The sequence below is a fragment of the Centruroides vittatus genome, unplaced genomic scaffold (genome assembly GCF_030686945.1).
Source record: "Centruroides vittatus isolate TY-2023 unplaced genomic scaffold, ASM3068694v2 contig_273, whole genome shotgun sequence".
Taxonomy (NCBI): Eukaryota; Metazoa; Arthropoda; class Arachnida; order Scorpiones; family Buthidae; genus Centruroides; species Centruroides vittatus.
The window spans coordinates 737,502-765,475 of NW_027121739.1; the positions used below are offsets into that span (position 1 = coordinate 737,502).

General features: G+C 29.2%; 1 protein-coding gene across 1 annotated transcript; it reads right to left on the minus strand.

Annotated features, from left to right (window-relative positions):
- Positions 1–92: 92 nt before the first annotated feature.
- Positions 93–27,824, minus strand: LOC136971849 (centrosomal protein of 192 kDa-like). The gene is made up of 38 exons (XM_067266351.1): positions 27,773–27,824; positions 25,274–25,414; positions 22,885–23,078; positions 22,712–22,815; positions 21,802–21,952; positions 21,578–21,718; positions 21,407–21,458; positions 20,054–20,081; positions 19,794–19,976; positions 19,186–19,468; positions 18,913–19,119; positions 18,586–18,647; positions 16,930–17,127; positions 15,979–16,045; positions 14,694–15,899; positions 13,854–14,089; positions 13,532–13,783; positions 13,260–13,452; positions 13,055–13,185; positions 12,586–12,794; positions 12,328–12,516; positions 12,168–12,252; positions 11,927–12,082; positions 8,190–8,379; positions 8,027–8,109; positions 7,513–7,616; positions 7,318–7,421; positions 7,051–7,237; positions 6,692–6,979; positions 6,125–6,190; positions 5,950–6,055; positions 5,683–5,860; positions 5,535–5,614; positions 2,814–3,002; positions 1,723–1,805; positions 1,494–1,638; positions 1,031–1,089; positions 93–467 (listed from the first exon to the last, which is right to left on the minus strand). The coding sequence occupies exons 2-38, from the start codon at positions 25,378–25,380 to the stop codon at positions 311–313; spliced, it is 6,453 nt and encodes a 2,150-aa protein (XP_067122452.1). The 5' UTR covers positions 25,381–25,414; positions 27,773–27,824; the 3' UTR covers positions 93–310.
- Between the last annotated feature and the right edge of the window lie 150 nt (positions 27,825–27,974).

The window sequence follows — 27,974 nt, forward strand, 5'->3', positions numbered from 1 at the left end:
ACAATAAACTGAACATACACAGTTAAAATACGGATATTTTATGAGACAGAAACATCCAGATATTCATTTTATTATACAAATTTTAAAATTTACATAACGTGTGTGTGTGTGTATACGTATATATATATATTTATAAAATATTTGAAGGAATGTTATCAGATAACATAAATTATTCTGTATAAAAAATATTCTTTAGTTCAATTATACAAAATTACAACTTTGCCTAACAGTTTGAAAATTTCCGTTTACATTTATAAATATCACAATATAAATAATTTAACGTTTACAAAAAATTAAAATTATAAAATTGTTATTTACAGACCGATTTTTTCTGTGATGATGTCGCTTCTCCTTTCAGAGAAATTTTTATGTCGTAATTCAGTTCGGTACGAACAAACAAGACGTCATTGTAAATACCTTTAGATGTCGGCTGAAAGCTGACCGGAATGTTCATGTAATGCTTACCCCTGCAAATATTAATATAAAAATCATTTAAACTCTAGTTAATTCAAAGCTTTTATAATCCAAATTCCATCTTCAATACACAAAATCATTATATCGAATCATTTATATAGTATATAACCCATCTCTTGAATATTAAATTCAACATCTGAAAATGACACACATTAAAATCAACAAAAAGACTTGAATCTAATGTGGACATCTCGGATTGAACTCTTTAAATACTCTTTAACAATTGTATTCTTGAGAAAATTAACATTAAAATAAAGAGAAGTATTCACATTTAACTTAGAAATTTGAGATATGATGATAAAGTATCCAAAAGAATGAGTTATATAAATTCAAATTTCATCCCCAATAAATGTTCAGTTTGTAATTAACTATAAACATATCATTTTTGAGTAAAATTATTAATGGTATTATTTTAATAAGTAAATTGTGTAAATGAAAAACAATGTGCCGCAACAGACTGTTAAGATGTTTTGATGTATTAAATATGGAGAATTTAGCAATTTATTAATATAGATTAGTCAAATTTCCTTATAATTAAAATGAACATTTTGCTTACTTGACTACCAAGTTGCTGTACTTGACAAAAAACGGCAAATTTGGTGCAAGTAGAGAGATCTGAAATGTAAAATGATTCAAATGAGTAATTTAATTTTAGGTCAATAGAGTAGCAAATTATTTATCTGAGATGTTGTATGATCTACCTTAATTAAGACAAATGTATAATTGTGTCACTAATTTTATAGTAAAAAAACTAGGACGGTAAATAAAAAGTTAATTACACTTAAAAGATATAATTAGTCGTTATTTATTGTGAGTGGCATCTATTAATATATACAAGATGACTCAAATTAATTGCAATCAATCACTTACACAATAAATTACAATAAAAAAAAATTATGATGCAAAATTTATGACAGTCAATTGGCATTAATTGTTTATGGCTAAAGCAAATTTACCTAACTTTATATTATTTACAAAAGAATATTTTGCTATGTATAACCATGCAGAGATAACATTACCTTATGATCTTCTTCTGCAACATTTTTCAGCTTTATTTTCACACTCACACACTCCCCGGATGCAACTAATGGAAAGTCTATCTGCTTAATTGTTGAAAAAATGGGTCTGCCACAAGACTGTTTGCTGTTCTCTATTCCAGAATGCCTGTTATGCAAAAGGGTATAAACTAAATTGAAACAAATTTATCATTATTATTTTTTTCTTTAAATAAAATTTTACATAACTAACTTCTTTCTGGCGCTGAACTCGTGTTTAGTAGTAGAGTCAGATTGATTATTTGTATGTCTGTCTTCTGTTGCCACTTTAATTCCCTTTAAAAGTTGAAATATTAAAATTAATCAATCAATATATTTTGTATTTGTATCTGTAGTTAGTCATCAGTTCATGCCATTTATGTATAATTAATATAATTATTTAATAAGCACTTTCTATTTAAGGAAAAAAAATCTATTATTTTAAACTATTAACTTCACACAATTCGTATATTATGTCTTTATATCAATTTTGTTACGTAATTTACAAAGACAAAAATGCTATCATAAAGATAAGGTCTTTTCTAGTCTGCCGAACTAATAATGGGGATAAAATTAATGAAATAAAGCAATATAACACTTGGACAATGTACCAAGGAAAGGAATGTGTCTCGAGAGGACCTTTTTGTGGAAAACCAATCCCTATTTAGGTGTTAAATGCATAAAGAAAAGCCAAAAAACTCTATATAGCCAGTCCGTTGGCAAAGTACAATTCCACAACATGCTATTGGCATTTAGCAGTTTTATACACTCAATGGAGATGGCCAAGAACTCAATGTATCCAAATCAAACCACCCCTGAAAACAGCTAACATTCCAACTTGGACTTCAATCATGATTTTGTCAGATTAACAAGCTCAATACTTTAACACTTTATTCAATTTACATTATTTATAAAATTTCTAAATAAAAATGTTTAATTCACAAAATTTCATAACAGCACATTAAGATTACAATTTAAACCATTATGGGTAAGCCCGACTTGAAACGGGCAATAACACACAAAAAGTAAGAAACAATGCCTCGAATTATAATCTGCAACAACCAATTCATAATTATATGTCATTTACTTTTTATTTTGTATCTACAATAGCTAATTTGTTGGCATCTGAAAGAGAGATATTTAAATTAATATAAAAAAATTGCTTTTAGCCCTTGATATGATTAAATTAATTAAAAATCTACCTCACATTATTAGATTTTTAATATGATCATATGGACATAAGCATCGCTAATGGCAATTTACCTAATTGATTTGAAATGCAGTGTATTACATAAAATTTATTACCTCTCCATTAAAATATATAAAAGTTCTTTTCTTAGAAGTGACAATTAATTGCCACGTTTCGGAGTAGGTTATGGCTTCTTTCGGAGCAAAGATCCCATATATTTCTAGTGCTTCCCGAGGTTTCAATAGTCCATTCTGTACACTTAGTTTGAATATCTGTGGTGATCCAGGATCCACTTCTTGACTTTCCTATATTAAATAAACATGTAAAACAACTAGTTTAATAATTATAAAACTATTTTATATTAAACAAAAGAATGACAGGTAACTTAAATAATTGTAAGTTTTAATCATTAAAATATATATCAATTTGCTTACTATTTAATTAAAATTTTTAATAAAACATACTTAAAGATGAACTGACCAAAAAGTACAAGTGTATGCATGAAACATAACTTTATTCCCTACAGCCCTGTAAGAAATACATACACTTGTACCTTTTATATCCCTGACTGTTATAACATAATAGGGGAAAGTATTGTAATTATCTCAAATTTTTACCTTTCAGGCTATCACAATATAATAACGTAACTATGTCACATTTGACCCTCTGGGATTTTTGCAAATCTTAATGTTTTCAGACTCTCTGAACCCAAAAAGGTCAAAACATGGAGAAAAATTCTGTAGATATGGAGAGAAATCATGCGATAATCAAAGAATTAAATATATGATTTAAAACTTTGTTTGAATCATACATTTCTTAATTGCGCAATAGATAAAAGTAGCATAAAATTCAGTCATATGCCACAATTTTGTTTGTATTGGGTTGTTCAGAAAGTAATTTCATTTTTTTATTACTAGAGGAATTAGATGTATTTTTACCAGCCAATTTTATTTTAAACCACATTTTCATTATATACTTCGACAGCTGATATTTTAAGGCTTATTTGTAAAAAATTTTGTTTGATTCCGTACAATTGTTTTTTTTCGGTGTCCCATCAAATTTGGAAAATTGAAAGAATCATTTTCGGCATATTTTGCTTTTTTATAACTAAAAAACCAAAATGCTGTTCAAACAAGAAATAAATTGTGATACATGTTTGGAGAAGATGTCTTGAGAGAAAGACAGTGCCAAAACTGGTTTACAAAATTGCATTCTGGCAATTTTAATATCAAAGATACACCACATTCTGGATGGCCATTTGAAGCCAACGAAAACAAAATAAAAATACCGATTGAAGCAATCTGCCATATAACAACACATGAAATCACTAAGAGATTAAATCTGTTAAATTGAACCATTTATTATTACTTAAAACAAATTGGTTTCGTTTCAAAGCTCGATATATGGATTCCACATGTTATTAAAGAGAGATGCTCTCAATGGTGGGATTTTAAAGAAATTTGCTTTTGAGCATTTACCAGACAATTTAACAATTGATTCGAAAGTGAACTGCCATCCAGTAAACAAATTGAGTAATATCATCAAACAGAAAAGGCCAGAATTGATCAACAAACAAAGTGTAGTGTTTTACCATGATAATGCCAAATTTCACACAAGTTTGGTAACTCCTCAGAAACTGTTATAGCATAGATAGGATGTGTTATCATACCAACCATATTCGCCAGATCGGGCACACTCAGATTACTACTTGTTCCGGTCTACACAAAGTTTTTTTAACTGTAAGACATTTACTTGAAATGACAATGTCAAAAATCACTTGGATCAGTTTTTTGTAAACAACGATCAAAACTTTTATGAATGTGAAATCATGCTACTACCAGAAACAATGACAAGAGGTATTTGACCAGAATGGTCAATATATAATTCAATAAAATATTTATTTATTATAAGAATATTGCGTTTATTTTTCTGTGGAAAAAACGAAATTACTTTCCAAATACCCAATACATGGTAAAAATGAAGTCTCAAACAACTGAGGCTTGACAGAACCATAAATGCTGATCATGTAAAATTATAATGAATTCTTAAGTGGGTTTGAAACAATAGAAGTTTAACCAAATAGATAGGTAAAATTCTACATATATAGCAACTGATGGGTTATTTTGCAGTTTTCTAGTAGCCAATATATCAGTCGTGTAGGTTCAGACTTGTAGTTAAATTATCTTAGAAATTTAATTAGTAATTCTGTTTTAAATGCCAAACTAGTTTGTCATTATTTATAATATATGGTGCTTTAATTTGGTTTGGACCATGAGAAAGAGCATTATGGAAAAAAGTTTCAAAATTCACACTAGCAGTGCCACATGGAGTCTGTCAGTCAGATTTACAACATTCATTGTTGCAAATAATTAGCTAATTCAGGCAGAAACGAATTTAGTTACTAACAATTTTAAAGAAAACTGTAATCATAATTCTTAACTATAGTATGTATGATTTCATTAAATCATTGCATGCCACAGTTAAGAATGGTATCTCACAGTATCAATTGCCAGTTTTTAGCCATAGCTGCCATATCAAACACATCTCTGATTGGTACTAATGGCCTGAAGACACCTCTTTATCTGCAATGTTTCATTCCAGCAGTGTTTTGCTCACAATTATCAATATTTAGTATAAATTATCCTGTATATTCATATTTAATAATAGGATAAGCATTTTTCCTTATGTTATCAGTGAAATGAATTTCTGACAGAGGTTTAAAATGTTTTAAAAGTATAATTAAAAGAAAATCTAACTTAAATAATTACGTATCAAAATTTCTGTTCCATTTTAAACATATTTGTATATCTAATACAAAATTTATGTTGGTATTATACCGTGTCTGCTTGACGGGAACATGGATAAAGCATCCAGTGAATGCTATGCTTCTTCAAATTCCTAATCGTAAATGTCGTCTCTGGAAAAATTAACTTTATGTTAATTTGTTATCATAATAAACTCAGTAATTTTAAACCTGTTACTTACGTGACGAGAAACCGACTTTTGTGGCTGGAAAGTCAATTTTTTCTGGACAATACACGGCCAACTCTAAGAGAGTTCCATTTACATCGCTTGCATCCAGCAATGTATCTATGTGAGAGTATTCTTCACACGAATTATCAGTATCATACGAGTCCTCTTTCACTATTCTGATGTTAATAGCCTACAAAAATAAAATAAAAATGGTATGTATTTATTTTTAATGGTAGAATTCTTGCAATTACATTATGCAAATTAATATAAACTACATACCTTTTGAGTACCATTACATTCAACCATAATGATGCCTTCTAGTAAATCTGGTCTGTTTTCGTCTTTGTACGATGAAGGGAGACGAATGCAAATGTCGAGTTTGTCTCTAAGTTAATTTTGGATATGTTCAGTAAGTGTTTGAGTTTTAGAATTTTAGAATTTTCAAAAAAATTACCTTGCTAAAATTATGCCTTGCTCAGGAGCTATTAAGAGAATACCAAGAGTGCTGATCAATCTGAACCTGAAAATTATGTATTACTTAGTTAATTCTTTGATAACAATTGTCTAAATTAAGGAAAATATCCAGTTTTCTCAAAAAATTATTCATATGATATTTGTATAAATGTATCACCATTTTTTCTTATTTCTGATATAAATTATTGTCTAGAAATCACAGTAAACTATATGCAAGGACCCAATTAATTTATTAGTTAATGCAAACATCAATACAGTAAACTATAGGGCCAGCCAAAATTGTGCTCATTATGCACAGGTCCGAAACAAAATGAAGTCAGTCAGTACAGGTACAGGATAAGAAATTGCATCCTAAGCCATATTAATGATACATCATGAGTATCCAGAATAGGTTCAAATCTGGATCTTCATGATTTATCTCTACTGTGAAAGGTCAAACCCTTACATTGTAGGCATCTGGTTTTAAATTCATAACAATAAATGCAATAAAAATCTAATAACTGTAATCACAATCAATCAGTTAATTAAATATTTAGAATTAACAAACCTTAAATTATCGTCGGAGAGATTTATAAACTGCAATTTTGCAACGCGCTTTGCTCGACCAAGTTCAATGGATGACGGTTCCACCGTCCACATTTGTCTGTTTTCGTTCTCTTGCTTTCGATCTTCCAAAATATAGTTTTCGGTTTTAGATAAAAGATTGTTCGAGAGCGATAAATTCTTAACAGGATTATGGTCTGCTGTTATGTTACTCAAGACCGAAAACCGATTATTGGAACAGCCTTTCACGGGTGGAGAATACAGATTCGAAAAATTTTCCTTTTTGTTCATTCTATATAAAAATAATTACTTCCTTTAATAAATTTTTCCAAGTATATAGAATGAAAATACAATTCTACTTACAATAGTGTAGATTCTAATGGACTGGTTTCACTTATACTACCTAAACTCTCGTGTAATTCCGTCATATGATCAGAACTAAAGAAACTTTCTATGTTATTTGAGCTGCGGACTGAAAAATTTATAAAATACCGAAATAAATTTTCATAAAATATGTTCACGTCACTAGGTGCTTCTTGGTAAACTGGATCTGAAAAGATAAATTTTAAAAAGAATTATCAATTAGATCCAGATGATAAAACTGTAGTACGCCAAAGAACTTTGGTTTACCTTGAGAAATTTTGGCTTCACCAGCATATTTTGAAGTAAAGATAAAAGTGTTGGAAAGGGGGAAAGGCACGTCTACCAATTTATCAGTTTCGACAGACAGAGACCTTAAAATAAATGAAGTTTATTACTTTATTTAATTACTTTACTTTATTTAATTTACTTTACATCTAGAAAATTAAAGAACAAAAAACTAACTTCAATCTCTGTCTAAGAATTTCTTCTCCATACACAATTCCGAGAACTCCAGACGAAATTTTGGTCACATTAGCAACTTCATGATTGAATACAACCACCACCATCTAAAGAAAGATCAAATCGGTGAAAATCTTTGTCATTTAATTTTCCATTTTGACAAATTTCACTATAAAGCGTTTGAGATGCATTCGACAAAGGCTAGTATCTATCAAAATATTAAATCTACATAAAAACTTATATTAAGTGCTCTTTTGTGGCTTTAGAACTCTCTTTAGCTGGTCAAAATCTTGATAAAGAGACAATTAGTGACAGACATAAAACAAAGCCAAATCAAAAAATGGTAACGCCCACAAAAAGTGGGAATAATAATGCCAAAGCATAAAAAAGAGGCTGTTGTTTCCTTATAGAAATATGCCAAAAATATATTTGCAATAAAAAAATAAATAGATTTTTGTATGTGGACTTTATGCTTGTATTCTGTAAGGAAAAGGCTTTAACAAAAATAATTCATTACCAGATTTTCTTGTGGTTGAAGAACAAATTCCGAAGGCTGCACACTCATCACGCTAGTCGGAACTAATTGAGTCATTTTATCGTCTAAATAAATAATATATTTTTTAAAATTTAAGTCGATTCTTACATCTACGGAAAACATTTAATAATCTAAATATTTTTACCGGTATAACATAAAACTTTGACAAATGCCGCTCTTTCTCCATTGTTAACTAACGTAAAATCTGTCAGAGTTATACTAGAATATTCCGGTGCAATTTGGTTTTGTATCTCAAAATAATAGCTGCCATCTTCACGTCTGTCGATACCTTGAAGTGTCAGTTTGCAAATGCCGCCAAGTCCAGTCAGAGGAAACTAAATATTTGAAAAATTTTATAATGTAATGATCTTTCTGTATGTACTTTGGTATATTATAACAAAATTAAAGTTAATTAAAGTTAAAATAATTATAAAGATAATTATTAAGAGATGAAATTTATATTTACTACACAAAAAATTCACTAAATATATTATTTTAAAAGTAATTTATCAATTCATTAATGATGGTTATTTCTTGAAAAATGTAATATCAAAGCTCTCAAATGATCGAGCATTGAAATTTTATGTATTTCCTCATAACGACCAAGTCCATTCTTTGTCGGAAATATTGAAAAACAAAGGAAATGGCACACAATTTGGGCAGTTAAAATGAACTTTCCAATTAAATAATTTTTGAGACATTATGTATGCATCCCATCATCAGAAGGAACTAGTTTATATTTACGTTTTCAAATAAAGAACAAAATTTAAAATAAATTGTAAATAGAAACCATTAACAATTATTCAAATTTGTTATTGCATTCTTTTGGAAAGTGCCAAACTGCATTTGATACTGGACAATTTTTGCCATCTAGTTATGCCAGAATCCCAAAATTGTTTCTAACCAATTTTGACTCTGCCACTTCTAGAATTTTAAGTTTAAGGTGGCTTCTTGTCTGTCGAGGTATATGCTGGAGATGTCGACGGTACTCATTGAAAAATTGCCTATATAAATGTATATTTATAATAACAATGATAAAATTACAATCATGACAAATGAATAATCATTTTTCTCTCTTCTGGCATTTTAAACGAGCTGACTGCAGATAACATTCGAAAATACTCAGATAACTTGTCACACCTGCCTAGCCAATTAGATTTCTTTCTTAAGCTTAGTTCACACTGAGTGAATAGCAAAAGCAAATGAGAAAAGCAAAAAAAGTTTTATTCGCTTAGCAAAATTGACCCTGCAACCAAAAGCAAAATGCAATTGTGAATTTTAAAGAGCCAATCATTTGCAAGCGAGAAAATACGTCATCTCGAAAAACAAAATGGCCGCTTCCGGTATTCCGTCGTTAACCACGTTTGTTTATCGAGAAAGAAAGATACATCAAAAAGAGAACGATGCTGGGTGAGAAAAATATTAAAAATCAGTAATTACAATATTTACTCTATTGCATGAGAAAGTTTCTGTAGCCATCTTGAAAACAACAACAACCACGTAACAACTGATGGGAATACGATTGGTGGCAAAACTTTTTTGCTAGCGAAAAAGCTAGACGGTTCTGAACTTCAAAGCGATTTGCTAAATGGTAAAATTCGCCAGAAATGACGTCATGTCTGATGTGTTATTTGCTTTGTTTTTCGCTTTCGCCAGCGAATCGCTCTCAGTGTGAACTAAGCTTAAGTGTTTTGCATTACATTCCTGTTTATCTTATTGAAGCATTCAAAAAAGCCAACAGAAATGATATGGTGCTTCAGAGGATCTCTAATTACTGACCAGTCATTTTTTTTATAACTATACTCTTAACTATTGTTTTGGTATGACTTTTTTATATGATATCCAGATTGAACAGCATCAGTAGAAACACACTTATCTTTAATGTGGTACAGAAACAAGTCAATACGATTAATCAGATAAAAACTAATTTAAGAAGGTTAATTATACTATTCAACATAATTTTAACACTTGTTAAACACAGTTAACATATTTTTAATAACTTAACCAATATTTAATCAAATAATCTATTATAGAACTACATTTATCTCATTGACTGTTTAAAGATAAAATGTTTAAGTAGAAACAGACTTCTTACATTTGAAAACAGATGTCAAGTATACTACAAAAATCTCAAAAGAAGAGACCTTATGAAATGTCAAAGTTTGATCCACAACTTCTCAGAGAATGCAAATTACAGTTAACGAAAGTTGAAACCATATTAATAAGAGAAGAATAATATACAACTTCTTTGGTTACCAAAAATTATCTATTAATACAAAAAATGGTTTGGTTCTGCTGGAGCCATCATCTCTGTTAAGAAATATTTTAAAATACAGTATAACCTCTGAATAGCAGACACCATCGAGACCAAGACATTTGTCATTGAGAAGTATATGTTGACAGCCACACTATTTTAACTTGATTGTCACATAGTGAAGAATATGATGGATTATGAAAACATCAAATTTGAGTTAGGAATGTGAAAATATTGAAAAGTATACGTAGCAAGTACAGTTAAAATATAAGCTAAATATATACAGTATATTATTTATTTTTTCAGTTGTAAAAATCCCATTTTAATTGAATACTAAATAACAAACAGATTGAACAGGATACTTTAATTAAATGGAACATAAAAATTACAACAAAATGTAAACGTCAATTAATTATTAATTCATCAGAAACAACCTGGGTGGAAGTAACAAAAAATAAAAATGAAACTGTTATTATTAACAGAAAGGTGGACAAAGGTTGGTTTAGGTGGTGAGAGTTTGAATGTCCAGTTATGAAGACAATTTGCTACCCACTTCAAGGGGTATTCGTGCATTTATAACATTGTTTACAATATAAGCGACTAATAAAAATTGATAAAGTGATTTGTCAGCTTTGTAGTTATCGAGTAGGTGTAATTTTTCAAACATTTTTTTCAATAACTGATTTATTAAAAATTACATTCTAGCTGCCGCAAAGCTGTTAAGATAATAAATTGTCATAAATGTGTGAAAACCAAATATCTTCCTACACTTTAAAGTGGCCAGCAAATCGTCTTTGTAACACAATCTTTGAACCTTCATAAATAAGTGCTGTTTTCGTAACCTTAAACCTGTTTCTTTTTCATTACTACTGTGTTAGGTCTTGTCAAATGAATGAATAACTTTGGAAAAGTTTATGGTTTCTTGGTACCAGAAACTTTAACAATAACACAGAAGTTTAATAACATTAATATGTATGATGATAAATGGTAATTGACAATGTAACCAAATTAGTCTTCTCTAATAGATAAAGAACATTGTTCAGTTTTTTACAGCCTGTACTCCTCCCCTAATCCTATTTTAAAACAGTCTTTATTTGACACCTATGGTCAAAATTAGTCATCCAAAAGAGTATTTGAACAGATTTTTTGTTTTTGTTTTAAAATATTTCGTATGTAATTAATTCTTTTGGAATATTGAAGACAGGATTTTGTTTTTGTAAGATAGATTATGGATGATGGTATCAGTTATTTAGAGGTAAATATTATAGATGTCCTATTTGAAGGATCTGGAGATTGTAAACATGTTTGTTAAGTACAGGTGTCTACAATTTGGAAGTGTCCTTTAATTGAGATGTCAGTGTATTTTATTTGCGTAGTCTATTACATAAGCTGTTCTTAAAAGATATGAAATTTAAAATGTCAAACCAATGATGGCTCTACCAGAGCTGAAAATGTTTTTTGAACACATAATTTTTTGGTAATCCAAAAAAGTGGTTGTATATTATTCTTTTATGCCAGTTCAATTCTGATATCACAAAATAACGGTGGCCTCTGTTACTTTAGTTATCTGGTAGGCTAGAGTCAGTTAATCATAAACGATGCTTTGAAAGAATACCTAGACTACTTACAGAATAGTGAAATTTATTCTGTTCTTGCATTATTGGCTTGACATATAATGTACCCTTGACTATCGACACTTCTTTTGGTGCAAAAACCACCTTTATTGTCATCGTTTCTAAAGGCAGCAAAGTAACATCTGACTTCTTTAATAAGTTATCTTCTAGCTACATTAAGTAAATAAAAGTAAATATTGCAAAACTGCTTCAAGCATTTAATCTTTTGAAAATATAAATTTCTATCTTAACTCACCCAAAAAGAAGAATCACCTTTAATAAATAATTTTAACTGTGCCATATTAGTCGGAGATGCATTTCTAAGTATTAACTTCTTACACCTTTTGAGAGAAACTTTTTATTTACTTTTTATGACAAAATAATTTATATTTCAAAAAGTTATATATTAATCTTACTGCTTATCTCCTATAGCAACTCCTCCCCACGTTAAGTAATGAATGTTACCATCTAAAACTATTGGACTGTTATTGTAATTTGAATCCATATCATTTTTTCTAGTAATGTCCCTTCTTTCTTTTTTCTTACAAATTCCTCTAACTGTTAATAATTCATACACTTCATTTTCAAATTTAGCTCGCAAAATACTGTAAAAAATGGAAAATATTTAGTTTCATCCAACAGAAAAGATTGAAACATGTTAAAAAATTTCTTACTTTTCTTGGATTCCGATATCGTTTGGGCAAAAAGATAAATGAATCTTCATTCTTTCTCCCTGGTTCATTTCTAAAGTACGAGGAAGCACCTTAAACTCACATTCGGGATCTTTAAAATTTAAATTAATTACTCCTGAAACGCTGCCTTGATTCTCTAGCAAAACCGATTTATGAATCTCATATTTTGGCTGTGTTTCCATTATTATTCCCTGGAATTAGATTAAGTTATGGAATTAAAGATTTTTTTAAAATGGAGAATAGAAGTTTTCATTAGTTATTAATAGAATTATTATTTAAAAAATATAAAAATTTTGCTTATAATTCCAACTTCTGCTTGAATTATTCAATTCATTTTTAGTAATTATTTTTTGATATATTAATCCAAATGGAAAAAGCTAGAGTGATTTTGAAAATGACACTTTGATTTACTAATATGAAGTTTCATCTAATAAAATATACAGATATTTACCTGACTTGATTCCTTAATTACAAATTTTACGATTCCAACTACGGCAAACAGTCTGATGCTTCCAAGAGCTTCGTAAATGACCGAACTCTCCAAAGTTGCATTTAATATTGCCGAAACTTGCTCCCAGTTACCTATTTTCACATCAAACATGTTAATTATTTTAAATTTTTTGTCAATTTATTGCAAAAATAAGATACAATTATACCTTCTTTTGTTTTCTCACTCTGAAAAATGAGGGGAAATTCTATCCCTTCTGACGTCTGTTGACTTTCCTGCGGAGCCAATCGACAAAATAGAATTTTTGAAGAGAGAAAATGCCAGACTGTATTGCAATGCTTGGATTCATTAGTATTTACTTCTTGAACTCCAAAGGAAAATGAATGATTGCAGTGGAAATCCTAAAACAGTTTAAAGAATATTATATGTTTTTAATATCAAGCCATAGCCATTTAATAATAAATTAAGAGAGGTAATTACTTCTGAAATTTGTAGACGTATAGGAACGACTGCAGTGCCATGATTTACAAGTTTAACCGAACGGATCACGCTATGACATTCGGGTACGGTTCCAAAATTAGCTCCTTGATTCATTAATATAGATACTTTCGGCCATTCTACTTCCACCGTTATAACTGCAGTCAACGGATAGCCAAATACAGGTGCAGATGAATCTGTATTTACTTCCAGAACAGCAACAATATTTCCTTTCTGACGAGGTATGTAATTAATCTACGGAAAGGTGAAGTATTTTACAAAAACATAATTGCAATTAAATAAAAATGATAAATAAGTCAATTACCTGAATTTTCTTTGTTGCACCCGATTCGATTTGCACATGTTGGGGAAAAACAAATCCAGAAACACTAGTCGTAGGGAGAACTTTTTTATCTATTGTTACACTCACATCTAAACTACACAAGAGACAAGAGAGAGTAGGATTCTGCAAGATGAGTGTGAACTGTTTAGTGTCACCGACACAAATCGGTTCAAGCAATCGCAGTTCAACTGTTCTGTTGTGGTTTGTATTTGCAGCACCTGTATGATAAATACAAAATTACCAATTTATGCAATGGTTGATGCAAAACAACAATTAGTTAAATATTAAAGAATTTTATAGTTTAGTTTATTGATAGGTGGGCCATTTCAGCCAAGCTACACCTTGCCTTATGGTAATTAAATAAATAAATAATCTACAAAGAATTTGTGACATTCAGTCAATCACTGTGTGTCCAATTTTTAGAGTGCAGTCACATGCTTAAGTAACCAATCAGTTCTCCTCAGTACTCAGAAGTACTGACGACTTGGCCAAGTATGATACTCCACATATTTGCTAATTCTTTTTCTTAATTACTAGTTTCAAGTTAGTAGTTCAATAGATATTGAATCCCCAGAAGAGGTAACAGACCAATATCAGTTAATTCACTTCTTCTTTTCCTAAAATAGTATAACTTGAAATGTATATAGTATAGTAACATAATAACTGAAAATAGTATAGCTTAATAATGTCTGAACTCCAGAACTGTACCCATATTTATATTACAAATACATTGTCTATATGATTTTAAACATAATTAGATAAATATTTAATATGAATAATTGTTAAGCTCCACATAGTTAGAAAAGTAAATTATCGTCTTACCCGAAACTGTCGATGTCGGACACACAGAGTTGTTAAACTGCAACTGATTAGTATTCATAAAATTAATTGAATTGTGTGACTCTAGAAGTGAACCGTGACAATAATTGGTAATTCCATGACTTGTGAAACAGTTTGTATTCATGGTAACTGGCAGATAAGGAGTTGTATGGATGGACGTTATGGGTGTGCCATATGGAATGGCCATAGGAATTGTAGATGATAGCACACAACTAGTAGGTGCACACTTAGAGTACTGATGATTAAAGACATTGGAAGGATGATAAGAACAAGAATGTCCACTTAAATTTGAATTTGCAGTTGTATATAATGGTTGCGATTCTACAAACTGCATAGTCTGACTGTTATTCTCAACTTTAGGAATCAAATGAAACAAGTTCTTCCTATCTTCTTGTGATAACTGAAGAGGAGAGGTTGCTGCTTCCACCTTACCAGATGAATTTTTAGATTTTTCTACTGACAAATTTGTGTCTGGCACTGTCGTTAAAGTTTTGTCTAAATCCTCTTCAGAAGTGTTGTGTATTGATGCTTCTAAAGTTTTATTTAAATCAATTTCTGCATTATTTTCAACAAAATAATCAACTGGATGATGAAGATTGGTATCCGAAACTGTTCTTTCTTTACTTAAACTTGTCAAATTATCATTCTGATTAGATTCAAATAAAGTCTGAGCAGAATAACTCTTTCTAATTAATGAGCTAGAATTACTGGTTTTTATTTTTGACTTAGAATTTTCATGAAGTTTCTGTAATTTTTCTACTTTATTATTAAGAGATTTTTTCTTAGAATGCGAATGCTTAGATTTAGTCAAACTCATAGCTTTCGATTGCGTAGACGATGTCGACGATGATGAAGATAATTCCCGATTAGAATTAGTTTTGATTAAATCTGAGTGAATGCCAGAATCTTGAGATGACAAAAACATACTTCTTGACCGAGAGACTTGAGATTTTAGAGCCTTTCTTTCTTCTTTGTGAATTTTTTTCTTAGATTTTTTTGCATTCATATTTGCTAGGAATCTTTCAGCCAATTCTTTTGGATTATCGCTGAGGGATGCTTCAGATATTAACTTTGAAATTGATTTGATACTCAGGAAACTGTTGACGCTCGAAGTCTCTCTTTCTGAATCACTGTCAGATACCTGTGGCGAATTACTAGCCGATATTCGAGGTAATTCGATCTGAACATCTAAAATAGAAAACAATTTGCAAGTTGAAACATTGAATATATTAAATACAATAATAAGTAAATTGACAAAGTAATTTACCTTTGATTTCTGATTGTTTCAAATTATTTTTGGAATCACGAATAGTGAAATTAGAACCAAAAGTTGGCTAATAAAAAAAATTTTAATTATTATTAAAAATTATTGAATATTTTAAATTTTTTACAGGTAAGCTTATCTAAAAGTTGTTATTTTGGCTAAAAAACAATTCAGCAAATTATAGAATTTGATCTAAAAGTAGGCAATTAAATAATTATTTTGTGCTAGAATTAATGATTAGAATTTTATATTTAATTAAATTTCTTTTACATTACATCCTTTTGTAAAAGGTAGCAGCAGCAGTTGTGCCAACTTATATTCACAAGTCCAGTTGTGTATGTATACATATACATATACAAATGTAAACCATTGCCTAATTTTAGCAATGACCAGCCAAATGATCAAAGCAAGCTTTCAACAAACTAAATCTAAGTCTGGATGGATCTTTATGGGTGATGTTGCCCAGATGTATTGGCTCTCATTCTTTATCATCAGGCTACCCCACCATGAATCTGGATGAACCCAAAGTGAGCATAAGAGATGGTTCTCTCAATGCCACAGGAAATAGGAAGAAAACAAAAAAACCATGAGATACAGCCAAACTTTAGAAGCAAGTTTTAAGGGCTTAAGGCTATGTGGAGCCCTTAAAACTATGTAAAAATAACTTGGTTTCACCTCTAATTTTTTTGACATGATATTCAAATTAATAAACCGATTACCAATCCCAATGCAATTGCATTTAGTTGCTATGTAGCAAAAGTGAGATATAACCTAATATAATGCTTGCATCTACACTCTATATGTTAAAGTAAAATATTCAATTGACAATCAATTATTTCACTTAAATGTTTATGCAAATCAAATATATAACATAGTAAATTCATAATATTTGAAGTTTTTAAATTTATAAGGTATGATTAGAATTAATCAAATTAATTGCAAATCATTAATTACTCTTTCGGCATTTTCTCCAGAAAGTGATCCGAGAGCTTCCGTCTTTGCTTGCATAAACCGTCCGATGGATATTCGCATGTAAGACTTGTCTCCATCAGTTTTGTCAGAAAACCAAGATGGACGTGTTATGTCTTGTTTCCCCACAAAGTTCCAACTGCTATTCATACTGATCAAACTTGGATTATGGATTGTTTCTCCCTGAAAATTATAAAAATTATTATATGGTATACATACTGCATTGGTCCGAATATTAGTCAACATTTTTTCTCAGTTTTAAAAGAGCAAAAAATTGCTAGACTTTTATTTGACCCTCAACTTATATACAAGTCCAATTAGTTTTTTGTTAGATTTTGATCATGCACATCATGGATGTTATAGCCGTGATGTGCATGATATAGAGATCAACCAATGGTAAAATTGAGTGCACCGATTATTTAGCAATGCTAGAAATCGGTCAACTTATGGTCCATTTTACATGTATGGGAATTAAGTGTTTAGCATGATTGTAAATAATTGAACGGTTGATTGTTTTTGAAGGATCAATCAAATTAAGCTGATCATTTTTATTGTATTGGCCAAATTGGGCAGTTTTGGTAAATTCTACAGAAATTGTATTTTGATAAGTTTTTTATTTTATCCCCACACGTCTTTACTAATCAAGCAACAAAAATTGGGGAAAAGTTGCTAAAAATGTATTCTGTTGAAAAGTATAAATTTCTGCTAATCATGTCAAATACACAGATTTATAATTACATGTTTAAGAATTTACAAAAATGTTTTAAATAATTATAGGAAAAGTAAGAAATAACTATTGAAAAGTTATAAAACTGAAAGTAACTTTCTGGAACATGCATGAAATATACCAAGCAACCTACTACCAAGTGCATAAAGCATTTGGTACTAGGCAAAAGTTAAAGTGAAATTGGAACAATTTCACTTTAACTTTTATTAATTTCATTTTTATTCATATTGAGGAAAAAGAGTAAGTTACAAATTATGAGCATCAAATGTCCCGATATTATATTTATTTATATAAAACAAACACTTTAAGTACAATTTTCTAATCTATTAGGCAGGATTTAAATTCAATTTCAAAAATTCACTAAGAAAGCAATCAAAAATTTATTTATGCTAATGTATTTACACATATCTGAGAATCAAAGTAATGAAAGAAGATGACAGTGACAGTTCTGATGAAAATAAAAATGATCGAGTATTGGAAAGTTATTGTTCCAATTGGAATTTTCCAATGCAAATGCTAATTTTTTGTATGCAATTAAAATTAATAGTAAAAGATCAACTTATAATTGGGTTCTTAATTTTCTTTCTCATCAACAAATGATTCCAAAATTTAGGGTTGACTTGTATTTGAGCCAATACAATATATTGCTATTTTAATTTTATATATGTTATAGTATTTTATAATGTGCAAATATATAAATAAATTAGAAAAAGATTTCTGTGTAGACAATTTTCACTAAAAGAAATGATGATATTCCTTTAAATAATCTTTAAAGGATAATGAGAGCCATTTATAATGAAAACTTAACTTCATGTTTATTATATTTTGTGAAATTGCAGGAATATTCATTATTAATCAGTCTATTGCTAATATCCTCTTAAAAAACTTAGAATTGAATTCAAAAAAAATGTTACCTCAAACATATGGGCTTCCTCAAAATCTTTTTCATCCTTAGCTAACATTTTTGCAGCTTCATCTAAAAGAAAAAACAAATTTACAAGATTAGAACTCTTAGCAATTAACTTATAACTTATTATCAGCAATTTTAACATTAAGAAGTCAAAGAGAGAGAGTGGTTCCAAAGAATGTAGAATATAATAGATCTGAAGATAAAATTTAAGAAATGTAAAAAGTTAAGAAATCAAAGAGCTCTTTGGTGATTAAGTACTTAAAGTAACAAATAACTTATAAATTAACTTGTAAATAAATCGCTTTTCTCAGACACAAATTAAATATATTACCTGAAGGAAAAAATTCTTCGGAGTTTGATAGAGCAACTCTACTAAAATCGCCATCAGAGAACAAACCTTCATTAAATTGTTTCTTTAAATCGGTTTCAAATGCTAAATCCGTAACATAATTTCCTTCTTCTGTTGGGTAGACTATGGATATTTCGTTCTCCTTTTCAGCTTTTCTAAGAGGGGCACTCTTTCTATATTTAGCTGAACCTAAAACATGTATTATAATTATAAAATTTATAACTTAAACATGAACTTAACATAATAATTCCTTACCTGACAAACCCAATTTTGCAGAAATAATGGAAACTATGTCTTCATCATCTTGTTCTTTAAGTAATGTATTTTGTTTAGCTGCATTATCAATTGTAGTAGATTGCAAAAGGTTAGGCAGATTATTTAAATTTAACTGTTCAATGTCTAATTTATCCAAAATTGGAGATTTTCCTCTCTCTATACACATTGTGAGATTTTTATCTAGTCCATATGTATTTTGCTCATTTACGTAAGTCCCATATGATGATGACCGCAAGGTAATTTGATCGTCCCTAAAATTAACCTGAATAAAACAAATAATTTGTTTGAATTCTTTTATATTTTATACAGAATGACAACGTTATAACAACCTATCACAATCAAACTTTTGAATTAATGCTACAAATGACTGATAAGAAGTCATGAATTGTAATCAAAGATAAATATAAATCTCCACAAAAGTAAATAAAGTATACTATTAAATTCAATGTTTTTAAAACATTGTTGACAGCTGCCAAGAGTACTTGCCAGTGTATTATTAAAGTTTATGCATAGGGTTATCACATACTACAATTTACATATCCTAATTAAAGAGAAAAAGATTTTTAGAAATTACATTAAATGCATACCTCACTTGACCTTCTATCCAATTGTGATGAATACAAAATGCCTTTGGTGGAATTTAAGCTTTCACTAGATTTTTCTATGCAAATCGCAGAACCTACAGCAAATTTTCCACTGCCATTTGTATTAGTGGACGGTCGAAAATATTTTGAATTCATGACAGAAGGAGTACTGCATTCACCATCACTCTTCAAGAAAAAGTTTAATTAATAACTTTTTAAAACAAAATTAACAAATTCATATAAGAAAAAAAATAAATACTTACATTTTCTCCCAATACATTTGAAGCTAAACTGTAATAGATAAAAAAAATAATAATTGAATAATCTAATACAAAAAACTAGAATATACCAAATTAAAATGCATCAATAATTAATGAAAATAAAGTCAATCAATCGACACCTCTCCAAAGCATCAGCCTGCTACTCTGGAAGACTTAAATTTAAGTTTGAATCAATTAAAAGACTTCATTTAAACGAACTTTCTATCTTGTGAATAATACAGAGAAAACCATAGAATATAAACTGCAAGACAAGAAATATTCTGATTTAACAATAATAATAAAGTAAGACTTTGCTCTAGAGCAAGAATTTTTAAACTGTGGATTGCAACCTCCTTTAGCTGTCACAATTGAATGTACGGATTGCAAAAAATTTGACAACAGTTTTGTACTAAGTGTTTATGCAAAATGGAATTTTCAGCATTGAGAATTATAAAATCAAAATGTGAATTCAACTCTGAAATGTGTCAAAGATGTCCTGTGTCCTGCAGTATCAAATATTCAGCCCAGATTTAATTCTTTATGTAAAAATAAACAAGCACATCATTAATATGCAAATTTGCTTTTGTCTTTAATAAATGGCAATAAATAATAAAATAATATGTATATCAAATAAGTGGTTTAGAATAAATTGTTTTACTAGACAGAGTTTGTTTTCTGTTGAACAAGAATTAAACTAAGAATTGAGTGGAAGTGCTAGCAAGTTAATAATATCGTTTTAGGAGTTATCTACAATGATCAGTGGACATCATTGCTGCTATAGTGACAACACTTGCAAAAAAATTGAACAAGCTCATGCTAGAGAACTTGGACATTGTTACTTTGACCGAACTCAATCTCAAAAACAAATTCTAGGACTTCTGATTTTTATTACATTTTTAATTTCCTAATCTCATGTTATGAAAAATGCCAAAGTTTAATCAAAATTGATCAATCAAATTTTGAAAACAATCCCAATTCTATAAACCACATAAAAGAGGCTTTGCTAATGCTCAATGATTTAGTATCAATAAGTGATTTTATTTGTATATCTATTTTATATATCTATTTACTGGAAATCACACAGAAGTTTCTTGAGTAAAAGCAAGTCATGAATGGAAAAGTTTAAAATCCCGTTCTAGAATAATTGAAACTTGAAAAGTGTTGTAAGTGTTGTAAAAGTGTCTATAGACAAAAATAATTTTACTTGTGTTAAAATTTAATCAAATAGATGAAATTGACATTGCAAATTGTTTTATTCGGTTTAATGAATGTCACATTAATGATTATTTGACATAAAGATATCAAAAGCTGTAATGCAAATAAAAGAATAATCAAAATTTATATCATGATACATACCTACTTTTGTGCACATTTTCCTTTATTTCTGTAACAGATTCTGGCCTGCTTCCTAATAAAAAAATTAAGATGTTCATGTTTTTCAAAGAAAAAGTCTTTAAATTATCAATTAAAATTATAACATAAATTTTAAAGATTCCCATTTGTTGAAATTTAAAAAATTGAAAATACCATTTTTCGAAATTCTGTAATTTATAGACTTTTTTAATAAGTCAAATCTTGATTTATCAGTTCCAAATTTTCCTAAATTTAGACTAGAATATTTATGTAATTGATTATTTATAGGAATAGTCTCCTTGTTTTTATCATCATCTGGAAAGGACAAGAACAAAAGAGTAAATTAAATAAATATAAATTTAAAATTTTATAAAATTTCAAATGTAAAGTAAAATTACCTTCATTTTCCTTATCCGAATCTTCAGTGGATATATCAGTATAACCTACGTCGAGCAGTTTGAGTTCTTCTTCATTTAACACTATGTCGGCTAGACTATTATCGCTGTCTTCACCAAAATTATATTCTGTATCAATCTTTGAAGATACAATCTGAATAATTAATGTATTATTTTGAATTTTAGAATATAAAAGATATTTAAAAACCAATGTTACAAAATAGTTATAAAAAATTCAATTTTATTTACTTCAATATTAATAAAATTAATCATCCAGTTCACTTTAAATAAGATTAAGATAACAAAATGAAAACTGACCTCACAGATATAAATTTATTTTTACTGAAAATTAGATATACCTCATCCTCACACAACTATTTTAAAAAAAGCATTATTTCCCTCTGATCTTTGAATGTAATTTGCATTGCCTCATTTTCAAAAACTAATCTTTGGTGGTCCTCTCCCCGTTTTTTAACTTTTGGGCCAGGTACATGACATGTCAAACAATCTTGTATTGCAACACCATAAATGCTAATTCCTCTCACAAATTTCATAAAAGTCTGCCATTTCTTGTTCAAAAAATTTTTGTTTTTAAGAAAAAACTTATTTTATTGTTTACTGTACACTTCTAATGTATCCTATTTTATATCATTTCTTTAACGTTTTTAACATGAATATAAAGTAAACAAACATACGTAAAATATTTTTTGGCACAAAGCTAGGAACTTTGCTCCCTGTGGAGGCAGCAAATATGTTAATTAAGTAGCTCATGAATTGCAGAAATGTACTGTACATAGCATATAGGCATGTTTACTTATCATTAAACTGCTACTTAACTTTAATATGTACAATAACCTGATAAAAATTTATACATGTAATTAAGAGAATTAAACAAATTTTGCATAATAATTACCTTATCATCTTTGGCACACACTACTGATTTCTCTTTCTGTTTTGGCTGAGTAGTTTTAGTTAAGCGGTTATTCGTATCTAAAGGAATAACACTTCCGCTCAAATCTATAAATAAACTCAATATATAATTCTTCAATATTGAAATTTCCATTAAATTATATATTTAATTCTTACCATTTAAACTATCTAATGAAATTATACCTAATGATGAATTATTTGTTAGACATTCATTTGAAGTAGTGCTGTTTGTATTTCCTTTTACATCATGATGCATATCAGTATTATGAGCCATTTCTAAGTTATAGTGACTTTCAAATAAATGTTGAAGGACACTTGAAAGGTGCTGTTGTTTCAGAAAGTTATCTTCTCTGGAAAAACATGTTCAAATTAGAATAATAATAATAAATTTATCTATTAAAATAACTCTAATGTGAATATTTGCCATTAATTATTTCTCAACCAATAACTGTGATTTCCTAATGCAGTATATATATTTACAGTATACTCTTTATGTTATTAAAAAAAAATCACAACAAAACATGAGATGCTGGATTGATTTCTCTACCTCTCTCTAGTTTTCACTTTAGTTCTATGCTTTGCTATCAGTAAGAGGGCTTATTTTATGCCATCATGTTAACTAGGCCTGTGATTTCTAGCTAGGAAGCAAGAGATGAAATCTGTTGATAATATATCCAAGATAAACCCATAATCACATAACACCTCAACCATCCAAATCAATTTAGCCAAATCAGCTTAGTACAGTAGAGCATTGATTATCCAACCCCAATCAACCGTCACATCGGTTAACCAACCGTGTTCTAGTCGGCAAATTCAAATGTCCGCTAGTGATGTGGCGCTACAATATTTGGCTATATCTTGGCTACTTTAATATTATTTTTGTTAAATTTTTGCCTGTTTTAACCGGCAACACTGGCTTGACCATGAAAGGGAGGTCAATATTTAAACCAGGCTTAATTTTCTATTTTTTTCTTTATTTCTGTATTTATTTTGTGCAAAATAAAGAAATAATTTTTAACAATACAATAGCGATGATTACTATTTTAAAAAAGTTTTGTTAGGCTTAACATCGATGAAAATTAAACGCGAAGTAGGTTAATAGCGATATACTAATATACTAATTACATGGGATATACTAATATACTATACTAATACAGTAGAGCATCGATTATCCGACCCCCGATTAACCGATCGCGTTCTAGTCGGCAAATTCAAATGTCCGCTAGTGATGTGGCACTACAATATTTGGTTATGTCTTGGCTACTTTAATATTATTTTTGTTAAATTTTCGCATGTTTTAGCTGGCAACACTGGCTCGACCATGAAAGGGAGGCTAGTATTTAAACCAGGCCCAATACACTATACTAATAATGTATTTTTTCATACTTTTCGGTTATCTGACCAACCCCAGTCCCCAATTGAGTCAGATAATCGATGCTCTACTGTAATGTATTTTTTCATACTTTTCGGTTATCTGACCAACCCCAGTCCCCAATTGAGTCGGATAATCGATGCTCTACTGTATCCAAAACCCAGAATCACAAACACCCAATATTGTAAGTTACAACAAAATTCCTCATAAGTCAACAGAAACAAAGTGTCTCGTATTAACATGGAACATTGTAAGTTATGATATTGTAAGAAGCCTCAAATATTCTAATATATAATAGCTCTTGTAAGCCAATATATTGGAAAAGGTGGCATCCAAGTATTTAGCTCTATCAGTAAATGATTTAATCAAGACAATCATTTTTCCCAACTGTCTCTTTTAAATATTCCTGACTAGAAACTTCTAAGATGTTATCAAATGCCAAAAAAATTGATAGAACAATGGAATTAACCTTTTATAAAATGATACAAAATAATCACATAATGTTATCTTTTTTTAACAAAAAAATAAACTATTATTTTGTCAATTTCTTTTGAATTTTTTCAATCTTTCTATCAGTATAATTATCAGTATTAATTTTTGGCACATTTTGCTCCATGCCAAGGCCAATTACAATTTTTGATAGAAGCAAGTTTTAGGTATTATCTATTATACATATAATTAATTTACTTTAGAGTAATTCTTACCCATTTGACTTCTAACAAAATAAAATGTTTTCCTTTCTGAGATACTGAAAGCATGTGTTGAGAGAAAATTCTGAAAATTCATCATTAAGAAAAGCCTTTCTATTAACTCTGTTAAAACAGAAGTGGTCTCTAGTGATATCATAAGACAGAGTTTTGTTACCAATCTCTTATGTTTTGTCAAAATGCTATGACGTGTTTTGTGAATACAAAAAGCAAAATATTGTTAGTTTCTAGTAACATTACAATATTAAAAAAATACTATGTCATATTTTATAAAGCATTTATGAATCTGGGTCCAATATCTTAACCTTCCACAACAATTCCAAATTATTTGCAATTACACCTTAAAGACTTTCTCAATTTTAATTTCTGGTTCACTTATAATACAATATTTAAGTAAGCTCCTTTAGAATTCTAAATGTATTTCATCCATTTGTGAATAAAATAATAATTAGTTGACAAAACTGACTTGACGTCTTTCCTGACTGCCGTCGACGTGGCTTGCGGTGGCGAAAGCGACGTAAGACGAGAGACGGAAACGTCGTCTAAGAATCCTTCTTTCACTTCGTTCATCATCTTTATCAAATTTCAAATTTAAACTGTACAAAACCTGTGAATAAATAAAATGAATGATCATAATGTTATTCATTAAGATAATTATACTTAAACATTTCTATTCCTTATGAAAGAAATACACTATATAAATAATTAAATACAGCCTTCTTTATTTGTTTAAATTCCATTTAATGTTTTCCATTAAGTAATCTAACAGTAATTTCAAATTAAATTCATTATTTTTAAAAATATCATATCAGAATACCATAAAAAACATTCAGTTAGTAATCAACTTTCAAATATTTCTAGACAAACTTATATAATTATAGTCGTCTCAATAAAATGGAATTACTGGTTTTCTTGGAATAATCAGTCAATTGGATAAGTTCCAATCAATAAAATAAAATCAATGAACAACAAATATATCAATCAATGACTATAACACGATCAGATAATAAAACTCTTTAAAACTTTTAGAATAAAAGTTCAAAACTTTCAGCCTCCCATTTTCATCACACATTTCCTGTCAAAATTCCATATTTTGTTAAGTAACTTTCTATCTTTTCAATAACTTTCATATTTAAAAAAATTGCACAAAATGTTCTAATAGTAATGTTTCTTTTAATCTTCGTATCAGTTCTAAACAAATACTGTAACATTAACTCAATTTATATCACTAAAAATTTACATTATGGGCAGTTTTACAGGACACAACTACTACATTGTGTTACGCCAAAAAATATGTGGACAAGGTTTGTCGTCTTTCTAATGTTTACACAACAAACCAGAATACAACTTTTTGGTCATTCTTAGCATGCACAAGCATTCGTTTCTTTCAAAAGCAGTGAGAAGGCAATCTAATGTGTAATTTTAATCTCATTATCAATTAGTTCATCAATGCAACATGTGAAAAATCTGTCAGATTAGATTTTCCGCAGCATGATCCCTACTTGTCAAACCAGTCATCAATTTCAGAATTTGTTCAAAAGCAATTCTGTGCATGCATATCACAGTTTTGCACAACAAAATGAAAACTTTGTTATTTGTATCATGTAAACTAGCCTAAAGTATGAATAGATTAGTAAATTTTATAACAAAACAAATATCCTAAATATATCATCTACTTAGATCTAAGTAGATTGAAAATGTTAGAAGTTGCAATTGATTATCGAATTTGCAATTAATTATCCTGGAATTTCTTTAAAAGGTTCAATTCGTTGCTATTTTGAAATCAATAATGCCAAATGAGGACATCATCGACTTCAAAATGATGAAAGAAATATTATTATTAATTTTCTTCAAATTCAAATCTTGCTGTCACGAACATCCTACAGGTCAGTATTTCACCATCTCCAGTTTACAGGCTAGATCATTCTAAAAATTTCTTAAGTCCATAAAATTATACACAAAAAACAACTCGACGGAATTGTAACATGATAAAATCATACATTTTTATCGTTGACGTCAAGTAAATAATTTAGTTTCGGGCTCCACATCTGGCAATTTAGGGTTCTACGCACACCCGAAAATTTAACGGTTTCAAACCAACGCGACAAAGGAGACACAGGATACATTCTGGTACACACCAAATAGATCGCAGGTAAATCGCAACATACCAAAACGCATTGTAACATTCACTGATGAACCTGCCGGCACAACAACCAATTTGAACGACACCAGTCTGGCCAGCTCCAACAAAGCAATGCCATTTCCTCCATGGTTCTATTATCAACACCATTTTTACCACTCATTCGTATTAACCCAAAGTCATTTTGACGAAATAAGTCTGCAAATGCAACACACCCATCATCTGTTTCCGCCACTTGGTCAGATCACCGAATGTTTCGTCAGACTGTTTGCCAACACCAACCCATGGACACTCATCACACGGCAAGCTTTCCCATATTAAATAACAACATATTATCAATTTACAAATTACAATAATAATAAAACAAAGGTTAAAGACAGTTTTAAAAATAAATTTAAAAGCTAGCATACAACTATAAAACACTAATTACATTTTGTATTAGGTGAAATTATGAAAAATTTCGTCAGAAAATAACCAAACTGTTTTAAATTGCACATCAAATGGCCATGTGCTAACTTAAACCATTAAATATTTTAAATATTTGATGCTAATTAACAAAAAATGCCAAAAATTAGATTAAATAAACTGTAGAATCGTAGAAAATGTCCATAAAATTCAAAATTGGCTGCAAAAATCATGAAAAATTTCAAAATTCTAGAATGAGGACGTAAACAAAAGCGACACCGGCAAATTTCATTTAATTAAACAGAGTTTAATAATATTTTGACGTGATTCCGTTTAAAATACTCAATTTTAACTCGATAAAACGTAAATAATAAACAGAATTTTCAAAATTCCATTTCAAATACAAAAACCTACACAAACCTATCCGTTCATAATTCAGAGAAGGCGCCGCAGTTAGCCACCTGGTGTTAAAATATTTCGATCGATTTTTAAATCAAATTTTTTAAAATTTTTTATTCAAATTATAGTTTTTTTTAAATTTGTTATAAAATTCCGATATTTCAATTTTTAATAAACAATATTTTATTATTAGTCTATTTGATGTGAGTTTGTTTATTTTTTA